Source organism: Sminthopsis crassicaudata, chromosome 2 (genome assembly GCF_048593235.1).
Source record: "Sminthopsis crassicaudata isolate SCR6 chromosome 2, ASM4859323v1, whole genome shotgun sequence".
NCBI classification, from domain to species: Eukaryota; Metazoa; Chordata; class Mammalia; order Dasyuromorphia; family Dasyuridae; genus Sminthopsis; species Sminthopsis crassicaudata.
This window is the reverse complement of record NC_133618.1, coordinates 334,199,365-334,219,065: the sequence shown is the minus strand read 5'-3', so window position 1 is coordinate 334,219,065 and position 19,701 is coordinate 334,199,365. Positions and strand designations below refer to the sequence as shown.

At 33.8% G+C, this 19,701-nt stretch overlaps 1 protein-coding gene and 1 pseudogene across 13 annotated transcripts in view; one reads left to right on the top strand and one right to left on the bottom strand.

Annotated features, from left to right (window-relative positions):
- Positions 1-19,701, bottom strand: part of GPHN (gephyrin) — a 762,070-nt gene that overhangs the window by 185,672 nt on the left and 556,697 nt on the right. For all 13 annotated transcript variants that reach the window (XM_074290409.1, XM_074290412.1, XM_074290421.1 and 10 more), the window contains one exon: positions 17,891-17,933. In XM_074290409.1, coding sequence (XP_074146510.1) covers positions 17,891-17,933 — 43 coding nt within the window. The remainder of the gene's footprint in view (positions 1-17,890; positions 17,934-19,701) is intronic.
- Positions 5,309-6,720, top strand: LOC141556381 (actin-related protein 2/3 complex subunit 1A pseudogene; annotated as a pseudogene).

The window sequence follows — 19,701 nt, the reverse complement described above, 5'->3', positions numbered from 1 at the left end:
CTAAAACTTTTGATTATCTTTACATATACTGCAACATTTATGGCTACAGAGAATTGATTAGTTAATTCTTTTTCTCCCTTCCTTCTTTCCTTCCTTTGTATGGTACTTTTTAGCTGCTCGACATTATAGTTTGCTTTTTCTGAGGTTTTGGTTTGAAAGTTTTGAGGAAAACAAATACTGTGCTTTCCCGTTGGTTACATGATCATCTAATATTTTTTATGTCACATTCCTAGTTCAGAAGTCTTAGCAATATTCCAATTTCCAACAAACACCAATTTGAAGATAACCTGAAACAGAATAAATATTTTTTGTTTCTTACACTATTTAAAAGTTCCTGTTTATCATTTGTGAGATCTCATAGCCTGTTTATTATCCAGTAAATATAGTTATTAGAGTGACAGAAAGTTATTTATCATATTAGAAAACTCTTACTTTTTTCTAGAATTTTTTAATAGTATAATGATTTAGAATCACAGAAATTTTGATTTAAAAAGAATAATAGGGATCATTTAGCTTAGAAGGGTCAAATAGAAACTGGGGGCCATTAAACTTTCATAGAAAACCACATATTAACATTACTTATGTTCTATTATATTTTTATTGATTTTGTTAAATATTTTCAAAATATGTTTTAATCTGGTTCAAGGCATTATGGTGCTGCTGAAGGAATGTTTGATACCTCTGTTGCAGCACAGCCATTCAATTTGCTTTTGAAGAAAACAATGGTAGGAGATTATTAAATTATTCTTCCGAAGTCATATAGCAGAATTGTTGGAGAATCCAAGATTCAGGCTTACCTAGGTTACCTTTGTAACACAAAGCTAGAAAGTCTCCAGGAGAATGAATAGAATCTTTCTTCTTCATTTCTTTTCTTTATTTGTGCCATCACAATGCTGATATATTGTAAAGGAGACACTTCAAAAAGCAATATATTTTTGAAATTAAATTTTTTTCCTAATATATGTTATTCATGTTAAAGTATGTTAAATCCAATGTATATAAACATATTTGTACAATTATCTTGCTGCACAAGAAAGATCAGATCAAAAAGAAAAGAAAATGAATAATAAAACAAAATATAAACAACAAAAAATGTAAGAATGTTATGTTATGATCCACACTCAATTCCCACAGTCTTCTCTCTGGGTGCAGATGAGTCTCTTCATCACGAGATCATTGAAACTGGCCTGAATCATCTCATTGTTGGAAAGCCGTGTCCATCAGAATTGATCATCGTATAATATTGTTGTTGCCATATATAATGATCTCCTAGTCTTGCTCACTTCACTTAGTATCAAGTATCAATTTATGTAAGTATCTCCAGGCCTTTCTGAAATCATTCTGCTGATTATTTCTTATAGAACAATAATATTCCATACATTCATACACTATAACTTATTCAGCCTTTTATAGGCAATCACTCAGTTCCCAATTTCTTGCCACTATAAAAAGTTGAAAAAGAAAGTCTTCATAGAATAATATGAGCTGTAGTTGAAAGAATAGAATTTTTAAAAATCTCTTAACAACTTGATATTGTTATGGTGAGAATTTTAATAAATTCATTTTGTCTACATTTTATGGGCACCTATGCTGGATGATAATGTGTTATTCCACTAAAACAGTAATGTCACCAAACAAATACAAATGGCTCTTTGATAAAATTATTTTTAAATTGAAAACCTATGTGAAACTGGGATATGAAAATCTGCTAGCTAAACATGGCAGAACACTTCATATTAGTACTAAAGGAGTGTTGAGAAAGACTAGAAATAGAACCATGACAAATTCCTAGCTTTAGTGGTGCTTGCTAAGTTAAGTTACAGGAATAAACAAACCTCTTCAGCTGATGCTCAGCCTTTAGGATTAAATATCTTCAAATAATATAAAGGAGGAAAACATATATATATATATATATATATATATATATATATACATATATATATATATATATATATATATATCTTTAAAAATTAACTAGATGACAGAATAAGTTAAAAAATAGAAATAGATGATTTCTAAAGTACCTCCCTTCTAATTCTAAAGTTTTCATTTAAGGATTCTGTTTTCTCCTTTGTTTTGTTCAATAGTATATTAGAATGACATTTTCCTGTATGTTAAAATGGGCATTTCATCAACATTGTTTCTTCATTTAGACAATTGGTGTTATGGTGATAGTTTCTTTTCTTTTCTTTTCTACTTTGAATCTGAGCACACACATTTATTGCATGACAAGAATCTAGAAGCTGATCCAGGCAGGGAGGAAAGATAGGTAACTGGTGGGTTTTGCTATTATATAAATAAATGTACCTTATTTAATTAAAACCTCAGAGCCAATCCTCTTCTCCTATGTTATAAAGGAACTAGAATGGTTATCTATCCTGATTAAATAAATCATTGTCTCAAAAGAGTATGATGATTTCTTGCACACCACTGAATTAAGTGTCCTTTTGATGGGGATGGAGGGGTGAACCCTGAAACTCTCCTCTGACAGAGACCCACCCTTCAAGGCAGTTAAATGGTCTCATTCTGTTAGAAATCTTGGCAGGGACTAGCTACACCCTCTACTGAGTTGAAGATTAGCCAGGACTACTCCCAGTAGCTGGAGCTTGAGTGGTCTCATTAATTTGGAGATCTGGTCCTGATATTCCTACAGAGTGGCTCGAAATTCCAAGATAAGTACTTTATTTTCAATTGAAAATCTAGTCCTGGGGACATTGAATAGAAGCCCCAGCCTCAGACCTCTTATAAAAGGGACACTTTTGAACTCCAAATTTCTGCAGAAGTCCGAAGTAGGATTACGCTTTGCCAAGGACCTTTCTTCTTGGCACAGCTGCCTGCCAGGACTCTTGCCTGCTGTGAAGATACCCTCTTTTCAGTGTTAGTCTTTGCCATTTTCCCTGTTAGAACCTTTTGCAAATCCAGATTCTGATTTTTATTATATCTTGCTTCTTCACTTTGGCTAGAGCAGAGATTTTGTATGGACAAGTAGATACTGAAGGAGTGCTGGATGTTTAAGACTTGATTTAGGAGGCAATCAGGAGCCAAGAAGAAACTATAAGTGGGAGGTGTTATAATCAGATCTATCTATCTATCTATCTATCTATCTATCTATCTATCTATAATTAAGATTATTTTTATAATGGTGTAAAAGAAAAATTGGAAAGGGAAGAGATTGGAAGCAGACCAATTAGAAGGTTATTAGAACACCTTCCAAGTTACAGAAGATAATGGAAGATGTTTATAAAAAAAAAATTTTTATAGTGTTTAAAGCTATAAGGAAGTTCAGAGATCATTAAGTGACAAAATGAATAGTTCTTATCACTTATGGCATTTGTCACCTAATATATTCTACCTCATATTGCTAGTTATCTTTTCCCTTTAAGTAGTCTAATTCTCACTAATTTAGATTATATACCCCACCAAAGATTGCCTTATTCTTCTCTGTATCCCAAGTATCTGCCATTATGCCCTACACAGAGGCAAATGCATGTTTGCAAATGACTGCAACCCTGGTTAGATTTTGTAAAAATCTTCCATACCTCCCCCCTACTCTGCCCTTTTCAGTCAAGAATCTTGCCTCATTTTTTTACAGAAAGAATGAATACTATTTGCTTTTATATTCTTTCTTCCCATTTCTTACTTTCCTGTATCATCCAGAAGCCTTCTGTCACTCACTCCTCCTTTCATCTGTCTCAGCTTAAGAAATTGCCTTTCAATCTATCTAAAGTGGTCCCATTCCATCCTGTCTCCTTGATAGATTTCTCCCTTCTGTCACTCCCATTTCCTCATTTCCCTTTAGTTTCTTCTTGTGTACTGGCTCCTTTTATTACTGCCTACAAACATTGTCATGACTCTCCCATCCTCAAAAAACCCCTCAATTGATTCTTCTATCCCCATTTACTATCATTCTATATCTCTTCTATTTCCTTAAGAAGACTGCTTGAGAAGAGGAGCTTCCTTTTATTTTTTCTCAATGTTTTCATAATCCCTTACAGTCTGATTTCCATTGAAACAACTTTTTCCAAAGTTATTCATGATCTCTTAGTTGCCAAATCCACTAATCTTTTCTCAGTCCTTGTTCTCTGTGACTTCTCTGCAGCTTCTAACACTGCTGACCACCATCTTTTTCTTCATACTCTCTTCTTTCTAGATTTTCAGGACACTACTGTCTCTTGGTTCTTGTCCTACCTATCTAAGTACTCCTTCAAAATTTCCTTTCCTGGATCTTCATCTAGAACAGATTCTCTAAATGTAGGTATTCCACAGTGCTCTATCCTTTGCCCTTTTCTCTTTATTCTATTTTACTGAGTAATTATCTTTAGTTACCATCTCTATGCTGATGATTCTCAAATTTATCTATCCTGCCTTAATATTCACCTCCAATTACCTTTCAGTTATCTTAAACTTGATATCTAGTAGACATCTTAAATGCAATATATCTAAAATTGAGCTCATTAGCATTCCTCCCTACTAACCTTCCCAATTACTGTAGAGGACACCATCTTCTCAGCCCCTAGGCTTGTATCCTAAGATATCATCCTTAACATTTCATACTTTCCACCTTCAAGCTATTGCTAAAACTTGCCAAATTTTGCTTTTGCAACATTTCTTGAATATGTCTCTATTTCTCCTGATACTCTCTCTGATAATAGATATACTCTGATAACATGGTTTAGGTTCTTACATGTAGATTAGTCAATAGTCTAATTGATGGCAGATCTGTCTGCTTCAAGTCCATTCCCACTCTAAAAAAAAATCAAAAAGTAATTTTCTTAAAGAATAGGTCAAATCCTATCACATACTTCCCTTACCCCCTCTACCTCAATAAAGTCTACTCTATTACCTCCAAGATCAAATTAAAAAATAATCTATTCAACAAAGTCCTTTATAACATAGCTCCCTTCCATCCTTTCAGTGTTCTCTCTGCCACGTACAGGTGACAGGAACCTCCCAGCTATTCTGTGAACAAGATACTCACGCCACCTTGCAACACTTAAGCATTTTCTCTCATTGTCCTCTATGTCTGGAATGTTCTCCCTTTTTATCTGTTTCCTGGCTTTCCAATTAAAATTCTATCTTCTATAGGAATAATTTCCCAAGCTTTCTTTTTAAAATTAATTTATAGAACAAAAAAGCATTTCCCTAATATCACTATATATATATAATATATATATACTATATTATTAATAAAAAGATGATTATAGACGAAACCGTAAATCTACTGTACACAATTTGCTATTCCTTTTAAATACATCACAAAATTATTATGCAAATTTCTTTTTAAAACCTTTTCCTGCCTGGCCTCTGTCTTCCTCCAGCCTTCTGCTGGAGCTAATTTGCACCAACTGACCAGAGTCCAGGAATCCTCCACTGCCTCTCTGCACCCTCCCAATCCCAGCTTTTTCCTTTTGAAAACACTAAGAATAATGTCCTTACATCAGTTTTTACTAGAGCTAATCACTTGCCATGCTTAGAACAGAGATCGTACTTAGATTGCCTTTAGCCCTGATAATCATGAAGTCCACATTGACAAGTATGGGAACCAATGGGTAAAAGCCCATAAACTGAAGGAAGACAATGGACACATTACAGGTATTGATTGGGTTCTCAAAAATGATTGAATTGTAACTTGTGGTGAAGACCATAATGCCTATAGCTGGAGTCAGAAAGATGGCATCTGGAAACCAATCCTAGTCATCCTTAGGATTAATCATGCAGCTATTTTTGTGAAATGGTCTCCCCTGGAGAATAAATTTGCTGTAGGTAGTGGAGCTTGGCTGATTTCTATATATTCTACTTTGAATCTGAAAATGACTGGTAAGTGAGCAAATACATTAAAAAGCCAATTTATTATACTGTCCTTAGTTTGGACTGGCACCCAAACAATGCTTTATTGGCTGCTGGATCTTGTGATTTCAAATGCAGAGGTTTTTTTTTTGTCTACATTAAAGAAGTTGATTAAAAGCCAGCCAGTACTCCATGGGATACCAAGATGCCTTTTGGTCAGCTGATGTCAGAGTTTGGTGGTACTGTAAGTGGTGGTTGGGTCCATGGGGTTAGTTACTCTGGTAGTGGGAACCGCCTTGCTTAGGTCACCCATGATAGTACTATTTGGATTGCTGATGCCTCCAAAAACATGATGATTTCACAGCTGAAAACAGAGCTCCTCCCACTCCTGAGTGTATTATTTGTCTCTGAGAATAGCATGGTGGCTGCTGGTCATGACTGCTGCCCAATGCTGCTTAACTATGATGACCATGGCTCCTTGATTTTTGTCTCCAAATCAAACATTCCAAAACAGAGCATCTCTGCTATGGAGTGCTTCCACAACATGGATAAGAGAGCCATGACTGAAGATCGCAACATTGCTCTAGAAATGCTACACCAAAATGGTATCACCCAAGTGTCTATTTATGAAGTAGACAAGAAAGACTGCCTCAAATTCTGCACCACTGGTATTGATGGAGCGATGACAATTTGGGATTTCAAGACTTTATAGAGTCTTCGATACAGGGGCTATGAATCATGTGAAGCTGTACTTTCATTCTCTAGCATGACAGACACTTGAAAGAATGCAGCTCCAGCATTTGCATGAAGATGGGAAAGACCCTACCACAAGTCAAAATTGAGAAAATATCTCTTGTAGATGTTTTGGTTTTGTTTTTTGAACATAACTGGTGAATGTATTGGTTTAAAAAAAAATCATCAGTAATGTCTATTGTGATTGGCTATTTCATTCCATTCTTGACCAAAGCTGCTTTTTAAGTAGTTTCTTGTGGAAAGCTGTCACTCTAAATTAAAGAGGGTTTTATGTAAGTTATTGGCTAAAAAAAAAAAAATATATATATATAAGAAGTAAAAAATAAAAAAACAAAAAACATTTTCCTTAAGTTTCCTCAATACTAGAGATGGCTACCATTAGACACAAATAGATAGGTATGTATGTAAATTTATTCTATACATACTTCTATTTATTAATTCTTTCTCTGAATGCATAGTCTTTCTTTGTATATCCTTTATAATCAATACGTGTATTTGTAATAGATGAGTTGTTTATTCACTCAAAGTCATCCTTAAAACAATGTAGATGTTACTATATACTGTGTTCTTCTAATTCTACAACCCCTCTTAATTCTAGTCTTTTAATTTTTTTCGATTGTGAGTTCCCTGAGGGCAAGAATTGTCTTTTCCCTCTTTCCTTTTTCCAGTTATTAGAACAGTGCCTGGCATACTAGGAACTTAATAAAATACCTATTGTTTATTGACTGATGGTCAAAAAAAAGGAAATTATTTCCTCTTCTACATAAATACACAGAAGAATAAGCTTCATTAGCTTTCTCACAGAACTCTGTTTAAAATATTTTCTTTGTATATTTTTTATGTCTTAAAATTTAAAAAAATTCTGACAAGAAAACAAAGAAACAAAGGAGGAGGTATTTCTTAATACTTTCCTTCAAGTTTACGATTTTAAGAGTGGTAATGAAATCGTAAATTTTGCATTTTTCACTTACTCCTCTTATATTAGTAACAGCGTTGCTTTTAAGCTCCCTCTCTCTCTCTTCAGTTTCATAGAAATACCTCCTACTCTCAAATTTTTCTATGTGTGAAATTTCACTTTTTACATTAAAAAAAAAAACAAACACCTCAAAACCTTGAATAGTTCATTTTTGGAGTAGGAATAGCACTGTAACATTCCCTCAGTGCAAAAGAAGATGAACAGATTAAATTTCTAGCTTTTAAAAAATCCAATAATTAAAAAACAAACAAAAAACAAAAAACAAAAAAACACTGACAAGAAACTTCTGATGCTAAGCCACAGAACAAAACAAATAATATTAGGGTAGAAACAACTGTCTGTGGATAATATATACCTTTCATCTAAGGATTTGTTATCACTTACCAGCTTGACTAATTCATGAAACCCTTTCAGAGTACTATGGCTATTAGATTTATGCAGATATAAAGGAAACTTGAGGCATTAAGTGAAGTTTAAACAAATTATTTAATGATGAAACTAAGGAAAGATTTTTCAAGTCCTAGCCATCTGACCTTGACAGTATTGAAAAGGTCATTGGACTGGGAATCAAAGTATATAGGTTTGCTTTTGGCTTTGCTATATGACCATGGCCAGTCACTCTGGATTTCAGTTTCTTCAGCTCTAGAGATTTGAACCATATGGTCTCTAAGGTCTCTTCTAGTTCTAAATTCAATAATAAAATTAAAAGAGACCATTATTTTTATAAAAATCTTGAATTTGGGTATCATTAGACAATTATTACACAGTTGCTACACTGAAAATTGCTCTATTGCACCCAAAAAAGTTCTCTGGAAACATGATGGATATCCTATTGTTAGGATTACTAAGTGAGAACTCGGGTTGTCTGGATAGTGACAAAGTGAGAATTCAGGTTGGACAATTACAAGGTGAGAACTCAGGTTGACTTGATGGAAGGAGCAGGCTCATTGGCTGAGGTGGTTCTTCCCAGAAGCCCTTGCATTATCCCACGCCCATTCTCTGGGAGAATAAAAGAGAGAACAGTGGGCCTGGAAAGTGAGTCTGCCTGGAGAAGGATAAGAGCTGGAGGAGATTCAGAGCCAGGATTCAAGGAAAAGACTCTCTGCATTGCATCAGGCTTGACGGGGCTCTCTGCAGGAAGGGAAGTCACTTCTCTGGACAAGAGTTAACAGCAACTGCCTGGAGACAACGGTTCGTTACAGGAAGAAGAATCTGTCGGAGAGATTTGAGTAGAAGACACAGCAGATCTCTTCCCAGAGAGTGATCCGGCAGCTTCTGGAGACGACAGCTCGTTACATCCTATATTCAATGTTCCCTTTCCATCTAGTCAAAAAGTGACTAAACTAACATTGAGTAGGCTGGGAAAACTCTCAAGATGAGATGGCATTGGGATGAAATTTCTACACTGGCATGATCCTGACAATATCCTTTCTTCATCTTTCAGCCAGGAATGTGTCACCTCATAGTCCCTGGGCCTGGACTGCCTTGTTGGCAGTTGATCCAACCCTAGCTTTCAGCACAATAGTGGGAGAAGTACAGAGCTATTCCAAAGGAAAGGCACAAATGCAGAACTGATTCAGTGGAGGAATAAGATTGCCACTATTTCTGTATTAGCAGAAATAGGAAACTTTATAGAGGGTCTCAACCTGCTTCAGAGAAATGATAAAGTTGTCTTTTTAATTTAGTACCTTTGTATTATTAAAAAAAAAGAGATGACAAAAAGACAAATTACAGGCATATCCTGCCTAATGTCATTAACTGCTTCTGTAAAAACATGCCAGGTTCTAAGAAATAGAGTAATCAATCAGTGGAATATGTTAGGCTCACAGGACAAAACTGTCAATAACTATAGCAATCTAGTGTTTGACAAACCCAAAGGCCCCAGCTTTTGGGATAAGAATCACTATTTGACAAAAACTGCTAGGAAAATTGGAAACTAGTATGGAAAAAATTAGGCATTGACCCACACCTAACACTACATATCAAGATAAGGTCAAAATGGGTTCATAATTCACACAAAGAGTGACATTATAAGGAAATTAGAAGAACATAGCATAGTTTAACTCTCAGATCTGTGAAAAAGGAAGGAATTTGTGTCCAAAGAAGAACTAGAACTCATAATTGAACACCAAATGGATAATTTTGATTATATTAAGCTAAAAAGTTTTTGTATAAACAAGACTAATGCAGACAAGATTAGAAGGAAAGCAATAAACTGGGAAAACATCTTTATATCCAAAGATTCTAATAAAAACCTCATTTCTAAAATATGTAGAAAATTGATTCAAATTTATAAGAATTCAAGTCATTCTCCAATTCATAAATGGCCAAAGGATATGAACAGACAATTTCAGATGAAGAAATTAAAACCATTTCTATCATATGAAAAGATCCTCTAAATCACTATTAATCAGAGAAATGTAAATTAAGACAACTCTGAGACACCATTACACACCTCTGAGATTGGCTAATATGACAGGAAAAGATAATGATGAATGTTGGAGGGGATATGGGAAAACTGGTACACTAATACATTGTTGGTTGGACTATGATCAGATCCAACCATTCTGGAGAGCAATTTCATACTATGCTCAAAAAGTTATCAAACTGTGCATACATACTCTTTGATCCAGCAGTGTTTCTACTGGGCTTATATCCCAAAGAGATCTTAAAGGAAGAAAAGGGACCTGTATGTGCCAAAATGTTTGTGTCAGCCCTTTTTGTAGTGGCAAGAAACTGAAAACTGAGTGGATGCCCATCATTTGGAGAATGGCTGAATAAATTATGGCATATGAATGTTATGGAAGATTACTGTTCTATAAATAAAGGCTCAGGAGAATGATTTTAGAGAAACCTGGAGAGACTTACATGAACTGATGCTAAGTGAAATGAGCAGAACAAGGACATCATTATACACGGCAACAAGATGATGATCAATTTTGATGGATGTGACTCTTTCCAACAATGATCTTGTGATGAAGAGAGCTATCTATACCCAGAGAGAGGACTGTGGGAACTTGAGTGTGGACCACAACATAACATTCTCACTCTTTCTGTTGTTGTTTGCTTGCATTTTGTTTTCTTACTCATTTTCTTTTCTTTTTGATCTGATTTTTCTTGTGCAACAAGAGAATTGTATACATGTATTTACGTATATAGGACTTAACATATATTTTAACATGTATAACATATATTGGATTGCTTGCCATCTAGGGGAGGGGATGGGGGGGAAATAGGGGAAAATCTGAAACACAAGGCCAAGCAAGGGTCAATGTTGAAAAATGATCTGTGCATATGTTTTGAAAATAAAAAGCTTTAAAAAAACCATGTCAGGTTACAAATATTATACAGGCCAGGATCATTAAAAAATTATTTTCTTGGATAGCCAAAATTCAGATTGTAAAATCCTGAAAGAGAAAGACAAAAATAAGGAGGAAAAAGAAAGAGAGATAAAACATAAAAGATGCTCTCTTTAGAGAAGAGAGAATGCTCCAGCAAATTTTTAGTTAACTGAAGTTCCTTGTCACTACTATGTTACACCTCTGCATCAAGCTTGTGATTTATTTCTCAAATTCTCCATGTATTTTTTTTTTTTTTTTTTGGCCTAGGTGGTCTGTAATATATACAGTCCACTAAAAAACAGCTTTTTTTCTTCCTTATTTGATTTTTACTCAATTACTGTCATGTTTTCCTCTTTCACTCCTTTATTAATTTTCAAAGCTAACCTCCTTTCCCCTTTACCTACACTATTTCTTTTGAATAATATATACCTCTCCAGAGACATGGTTTAGTCAGAGGTTTCATTACATAAAGGCTCAGTGATACTTATGAAATTAAATTTATCACCTTATATATTAGGATCCCTCTTTCTTTTTGTTTATTGTCTAACTTTGGGTATTTGCATATAGACATATGTTTTATTCCTTTCTTAGATTTTGTCACTAGTGAATTTCTGGGTATCCCAATTGTTATCCTCGCGCACATATGCATGTGTGTATGTATCTATCTTTGTGAAACTTAATATATAAACATGCACACAAATATAATGTATATATGTACACAAACACACAAAGTTTTCTACCTTCCCCTTCATTTTTAGCTTTAAGTCCTTCTGATTAAAATTTAAAAAAAATTTTTTTTATAATATTATCCCTTGTATTCATTTTTCCAAATTATCCCCTCCCTCCCTCCACTCCCTCCCCCCGATGACAGGTAATCCCATACATTTTACATGTGTTGCAATATGTGTGTAAATACCATTTTCTTGTTGCACATTAAGTATTAGATTCCGAAGGTGTAAGTAACCTGGGTAAATAGACAGTAGTGCTAACAATTTACATTCACTTCCCAGTGTTCCTTCTCTGGGTGTAGTTATTTCTGTCCATCATTGATCAACTGGAAGTGAGTTGGATCTTCTTTATGTTGAAGATATCCACTTCCATCCTTCTGATTAAATTTTAAAGACATCTGGAAAACAAATTCTTAATAATCTTTTATAGTATACTCCATCTCTGTCCAGGAGTCAGATCCAGAAATCCAAATCCCATTCTCAGAGAAATTAATTTTTCTCTACTACATCACTTGCCTTCAATGGGCAACATGAAAAAAACCCATAACTTACATCCCCATGGTCTTTAGTTGTTTTTTTTTTTTTTCAAAAAAATTTATAATTGTTGGCAATAGTTTTTAGATTATTTTTTGAAGTGTTATTTTTGCCCATGTGAAATCAGAAGTAAGGATTTTAATTTTAATAAATCTTGTCAACTTTTCTTTTATGTCTTAGATTCATGTCCAAGGAAGACAAATAAACTCTTTATAATTGTTTTGGGACTGACAAATAAATAGCTAGCTGTCTTGATATTCATCAGCAGGGAGTCACCAACTATTACCACACTTCCCTTCTTCCTGAGACTTTTATTGGATGCTCTCCCTCTCTCTCATCCAATATTTTTGGGGCTCTACTATATCATTCTTTTTGTAGGAGTAGATTATTTTCCTTCAGTTCATCCTTAATGTTCTTCAGAAGGATTCTGAAAACTGTTTTTAAGCTTTAATTTATAGCTAACCCTTTCTATTCCTTTTTCCTCTGTCTTAAATTATTCATTGTCTTGGCAAATGAAATTTTGCCTTTTCCATCTCATATTCTCTTTCCCCCCCCGGAAACACTGCTTCTGTTTCCTTTATAAAACTGCATTTTCCTTTACAACATGAAATGGGGAAAAGTGTTTTTTAATGTCCTTTCGCTTTTTCCTTTAATAGGGACTGCCCTTCACTTAAAATATAGATAAAACTCAGGATATGGCATAACTAGACACATTTCAAACTCAATGCCACTCAGTTAACAATTTTCTCTATTCTCCATAATGGTTGAGATTTCTTCCTTGTTTCTTGAGACTATTTGCGGATAATTACATATTAACTTAAGTACCTAGTTAAAACTTTTTACAGTTAATGATTGCTTCTAAATATTTTGGCCACCCAGTTAAAATTCCTTTTTGTGTGTCTCAACAATATCTTATCCACACATAATACACTTCTTCATCTTTTTTTTTTTCTTTTTTTCCCTGAGGCAATCGGGGTTAAGTGACTTGTCCAGAGTCACACAGCCAGGAAATATTAAGTGTCTGAGGCCAGACTTGAACTCAGGTCTTCCTGACTTCAGGAAGTCTCTATCCACTGTACCACATGCATGATGCCCCTGCATGATGCACTTCTTGTTCAGTCTTATACTTTGACAATTGGTTTTACCCAACCAATCAATTTCCTTGATCAATTTCCTTCATTCTGTAATTATTTCACTAATCTTTTACATCATGTTAAGAGGAAGATGTATCTGCAGTTAACTGTCCATTTGAAGAATCTGAAGTAGCATTTGGAGAGAACTCTGCATCCCTATACTGACCATAAGAATCTGATAACTTGTTAGCTTAACCAATGTTGGATCTCATGGTCACTATTTTTCTCAAAACCAGATTTAATTTAACAGTTTTCTAAATTTGGGGACATTGTAATCAATAGGCAAGATATATTATTATAGAAGCCAGTATTTATATATTTAATGAATTAGTCCCCTTGGCAGGAAGCTTACAGACACTCAGTCTACTAGAACAAATACAGTAACATCAGGCATTTGATGACTTGTTGTCCAAATCCTTGGCATAATATCTGCATCTAAAGGAGGGTTCAAGCACTGATAAGCTGCTTCTAATATTTCTGTTTGCTTTTGCAACTGCGTGGCCTTTGTCACTATTGTTGGCACATAGCTCTTTTCAATACTTTATCCCTATTTAGGAATTTGGTAGGTAAGCACATAATACATATGTCCTTCAGTAAAAACTCCTGTTAGAAAAAGCAAGAGAAAAGAAAGGAAAAACTAGGCACAATGTGACTTATACCTCAGTTTTCCAGAGAGGGGATTTTTTTTTTTTTTAAAGATTACAGAGAAAGGATAGAATTTTGTGGATTAAAAAAAAAAAGTGAATCCTGCCCAGAGGAATGGGATTTTAATGAGAAAGAAAAAGATGATTTGTCTAAAGAGACCAATGTAATAATACAGAGAGATATCATAGGCCAATATAGAATTTTAAAAGACTTATAAAGAAGATGGAAGCAAGGAAAATAATTGGGGTTAAATGGCATGATACTATATGAATAACTAACCCTAATATCAACAAATAGGTTGAATATGAGAAATCAAGTAAAAAAATCACATTGAATCAATAAGAGACAATTATTCAAGGCATACAGAGAAATAATAATAGGTATGGTAACTAATTAGAAACAGTTAACTTTTCTTTTGCCTTTCTTTTTTCTATTAGAGAGAACAATCTTTGGCCTAGGAAGGATAAAATAAAAAAGGTTAGTCAATAACCTGAAACCTAACTCAAAGTGAAAAGATGATGAAACAAAACCTAGCTATTTTCAATGAGTTTACTCAGTCCAGATGAATTATATTCCAGAGCACAGAAAGAGTTTGTTGGTGAGCCACTGTTAGCAATCTCTGAAAAGTCATGATAAATAGATGACACACTGTGGGACTTTGAATAGGCAAATGCTACTTCAAACTTTAAGATAAAGAAAAGAAAGATAGGTGATTTTTTGAATGATGAAAATATCATGCATGACTGCATTCCTGACAAAAGTTTAGAATGTATTATTAAAAGGGATGATTTATGAAATCTAGAATTGAAATCAATAATTATTTAGAAAATCATTAAACTAATAATCACCAAGAGTCAATATAGGTTTGTTAAAAACACCTGGGATGGGGCAGCTAGGTGGTGCAATGGATAGAACACCAGCCCTGAAGTCAGGAGGACCTGAGTTCAAATCTGGTCTCAGACACTTAACACTTCTAGCTGTGTGACTCTAGGCAAGTCACTTAATCTCAACTGCCTCAGCAAAAAACAAAACAAAACAAAAACAAAAACAAAAAAAATCTGGGATGGGTTTGCCACTTGTGAATCTTTGTGTATACAACACACACCCATACAGATATACATACACACACATATAAATATATGCATGTATAGAAAAAGACATACACACACTAACCCAATAATCTACCCATCTAAATTTTTTTGATCATCCTTGAATTTCTGAGTAAACATTTATGTGTATTCACATATATAATTTAATTATTTATAAATCACATAAATTATCAAACTGAAACAAAACAGAAATTAAAAATGGATGAGATAAAGATGAATAGGGAATCACTGAAGTTTATTGAACAAGTATGATATAGACATACTTATGCTTTAGAAAACTTTCATGGTTATATGGAAGACTGACTGGAGTGGAAATGAGATATAATGCAAGAAGATCAATTAGAAGATTATTATAAGAGACAGGTGAGATTTGATGAGTTGGGTGGTGGTTCTGGGATTGGAGAGAAGGGCTGCTACCTGGCTTAGATGGGGGGAGTTGTAAGCTTGTACAAAGGAGGGAGGGGTTGAGGTAGGGGAAATGAGCGGGTGTTAAGAGATAAGCCTTATGAGTGTCTGCTGTGGACAAAGATGGAAGTAAGTCATCTTCACACCCTATGATTAGTTGATCATATCTCTTTTGGGGTTAGGCCCCACAGGAGTTAATCCATCTTCATCTACTTGAGTTTTGGGGGGTAGACTAGTTTGGCTGATCTCTTTTATATGATTGCAAATCTCAATGAAAAGGCTCCATGGTGTTATGGAGCTTGGTACATGAGGTGCAACATAATCTATAATTTAGAGAATCTGAAGGATAGCCAATTCTCAATTTTTATGGACAATTCTGAAGCTTTTAATGACAATGAGCATCAGTTTTTCCCTTTATTTTATACCATTCTTCCTCATTTAAAAAAATTAAGTTTAAATAAATTTAAATGTAAAAAAATTTTAAATAAAATATTATTCTTATTCAAATGAAATCTTGCTTTACTGCTTAAAAACAAAATCTAACATGCATATGATGGGGCAAGAGGAATAATCCTCAACTGGCTTTTTTCTTTCTTGTATGATTACTTCTCAGCTTCCTTTGCTAAATTATCATTCATGTTCTGTCCATTTTGGTCCTCCTCTTTCCTCTGGAATTCAGACTCTAGGTTCTGGGCTCTGAGAGGTGAGCTTTTACCTTATGTTGCCAGTTCTAAATCCTACTGCTACACATATTCTCAGTTATATCCTATCCACTCAATATAATTCTGTCTTATTCATGCTGTTTTACTCTATTAGAATGTAAGGTTCTTGAAGTCAGGGACCGTCTTGCTTGATTTTTATTTTTAGAATAGTGCCTGGCACAATCAAGTATTTTAAAAATGCCTTTTAAAATTATTCATTCATTCTTTACACATACATACATACACATATAAATACACAATACATATATATATATAATTGTGTGTTAGAAGAAGAGCAGATTAGATTAAGGTATTATGCAGAACTTTATATAATACCAAGCTTCTCCCTTACATAAAAATTTATTTTATGCCGACAGTTTTCTAGTGATGTTATACAATTATGAATAATAGAACCCCCAAATCTCTAAAGTATCAATGTATTGAATGATCTATAATGGAAAGATACATAAGTACATTTGTAGCATGTTACCAATAAGGACTTGCACAATATATTTAAGTGTCTATACATATATACTCCCAAATAAATGAGTTCTTTGGTATAAGGAACTCCTAATGTAAAAACCCACTTTCCTCAATGTAGATTAGCCATCCAGCTGTCATTTACAGTCTTAGAGAGGAACTGGGAACACTATAATTTGACCATAATCACACAACTATTATGTACCAAAGGCAAGACTAGAACACAAGTCTTTCTTATTCTGAGACTGGCCAAGAAAGTGCATCAGCCATGAAGCAAATGAAAGGGATAATAAATGTTCGTGAAGTTGTATCCAAAGTGTGCTAAAAGATATAAAGAAGACTGTTGGGTATTGGCTAAATTGTCTATATATACTTTATGGGAAGATATGCACAAAAATTGCAGTTGATGAGAAGATGTCACTAAGTTATGACTTGTCCCATTGAGGGGAGGAACTACATTGATAACATCATAGATGTATTGTAACAAAATAATACTGAGAGGATAATAGTATGTTCTTTTTTGGGAGAGAATCAGGTATATTGTCCTATTGCTTCCACCTTTTCAAGTAATTTAATAGTAGCTTCATGTTCATATTAATTACATGCCTTCTAATTTTACTACAGATTGAGATATGACTTTAAATTACCATTACTACTTATCTATGTTTAGTTGCAACTCTCTGAATATCATAAAGAAGTACAGGAAGGCACAGTGAATAGAGAGAAGGTCTTGAAGTCAGGAAGATTTGGGTTTAACCTCTGTCTTTGACACACACTGTCTCTGTGATTCTGGGCAGCTACATAATATCTCTAGGCCCCACGATTCAGACTTTAAGACTATTGAGTGCAAAACAATAGCATACTTGCACTGGGATTAGGAGTTTAATTATATATACATATATATATATATATATATATATACATATATATATATATATATATATGTATATATATATATATATATATATATATATATCTCACAGTATAACTCTACTTTTCTTCCCCCTTTCCCCTTTATTATGAGGAAAAGAGATTTAGTAAAAAGCAAAAATGAATATGTAGTTCATGAAAGAATATATCATTCTCATCTGAAAATGTAAATTCCTGGAGGATATTACTTGAGAATCAGAATCACGAAGCCTTGTCAATTCTGTGTCTGAGATGGCTTTTTCTTTTGCTAGTCCATTACCGATATATTATTCTCAACTATCCTTTATATGTAATTGAAGGTTTAAAAAATCTTTATATTTAATAGAAGATTTGATTCAATAATCCACCTGAAATGATGCAATACTCACTGGCTCTGAGAATATTTTCCTTGCTGCTGCACCTGGACTGGACCTGCAGAGAAAGAGTATAGACTCAGTGAGACACTGTAAGTAACATGGACAATCAGATGTGCAGAGTTAATGGGCAAGCTTCTGGGATCCAGAGGCAAAGGCTTTATGTATTTCTGAGATCTCAAAAGTAGGATTCAATATACCTGACATATATGGCACATATATATTCACTCTCCCCCCAATATGCTTTCAAGAAAGCACTGATTGTCAGTCATAAAAATAAACTTTGAGAGCATATTATAAACTAAAACAAAGATGAAAATAATAGGAATTTTGTTCACAAGTTTTAGAAATCAAGATATAGATAAAATTACAAGTTTGATTATTTAATTGAAGATGCAAAAATTATTCACTTTTAGACATTTTATAATAGAACAATAATAACCAACATGTAAGAAAGTTGTTCTCAAAAGACTTAATTGTAGTCATATTATATAGACCCATTAATGTGGGACAAGAAAAAAGAAATTTAAGAATAAGGAACATTATTTTGTGAGAGTGTTGATTAGCACCTTGCTAATACTGCTTCAATGCAATGGTTTTATAGCTTCTTAGTAAAAATCTAAGAAATTAAGCTTATTTGTCTACTATTTTTGTATTTACCATTTAGACTTATTTGTTATTTATGTATGTATATATTCCAGTGAACTCATTTGAAAAATTAAAAAAACAACAACCACCCTTTTTATGTTTTTAAGGTAAGAGCAGAACATCATAGTGCTCTAAAAGGGTCTTTTGCTAGAAGATATTTCTGCTAATTTCAGAGGAAATTGTGCTTAGTTGAAACTTCAAACCTCTTCTCTTTGCTCCACAGTAGCTTGCCCCAAAAATACATTCACACAAAAAACTGGAATCTATAGTTTAACACAATCTACTTATAATAATGAAACAACTTATAAAAGGAATGTTGCAACTTAGGGTGAGATATGGTTGTCCTTCCCTGAAAAAAACAATCGTTAATGTTAAAACAAACAAACCAAAAAAAATCACAAACATACACACAGGAAGTTAAAAAACCACACAAAAATGCAATTAAAAATAAAAATTTCCAAAGAAATGTCAAAATTGTCCTCCTCTGGCCCAGATCTTGCCTTTTTTCTTTATTACACTGAACTATTTTTTTTTGACACCATGAAAAATGGAGCCTCTGTGAAGTTTTTTTCTTTGAAGTTTTATTAAAACACGTCTCTGGACCAAAAGGAAAAAAATGATGACTGTTTAAGAAAAAAGAAATGGAAGTGTGGGGGAAAAAAAGGATTTGAATGAATTAGATCTATAGATGTAGAAGGGTAGATAGGCAGGGAGGGGGCATCATTTACATGATTAAAGTTTTTCTGTTTCTCATTGAAAATCACAAGGAGAAGGGAAAGATGAGCTCCATACAAAATTAGCAAAGCAAGTTGGCATACCATGGAATGAAAATAAGTCTAACTACAATAACCACCACAGTCCTAAAGGAGAAAAGAAATAGAAACACTGATAGACAAGCTTGCTAAAAGAAAAACTAAGTTAAAAAAATGATTCAGAAAATAGAAGCAGCAGCTTTTTAAAAGAGGGAAAAAGGTTGGGAGAGAAAAGGAAAGTGGGTATGGGGAGAAATGTTATAGAATAAAGCACTAAAAGGAATAAAATGGAAGTCAAGAGAATCTTCAACAAAGTGTAGAGCAGAAGGAGCTCAAGCTCATAGTGCAAAACAATGTTTGCATATGGAAAGCAACTCCTTTGATCAGTAGTGGTTACTCATGCCATCATCTCTATTTCTCCTGAGT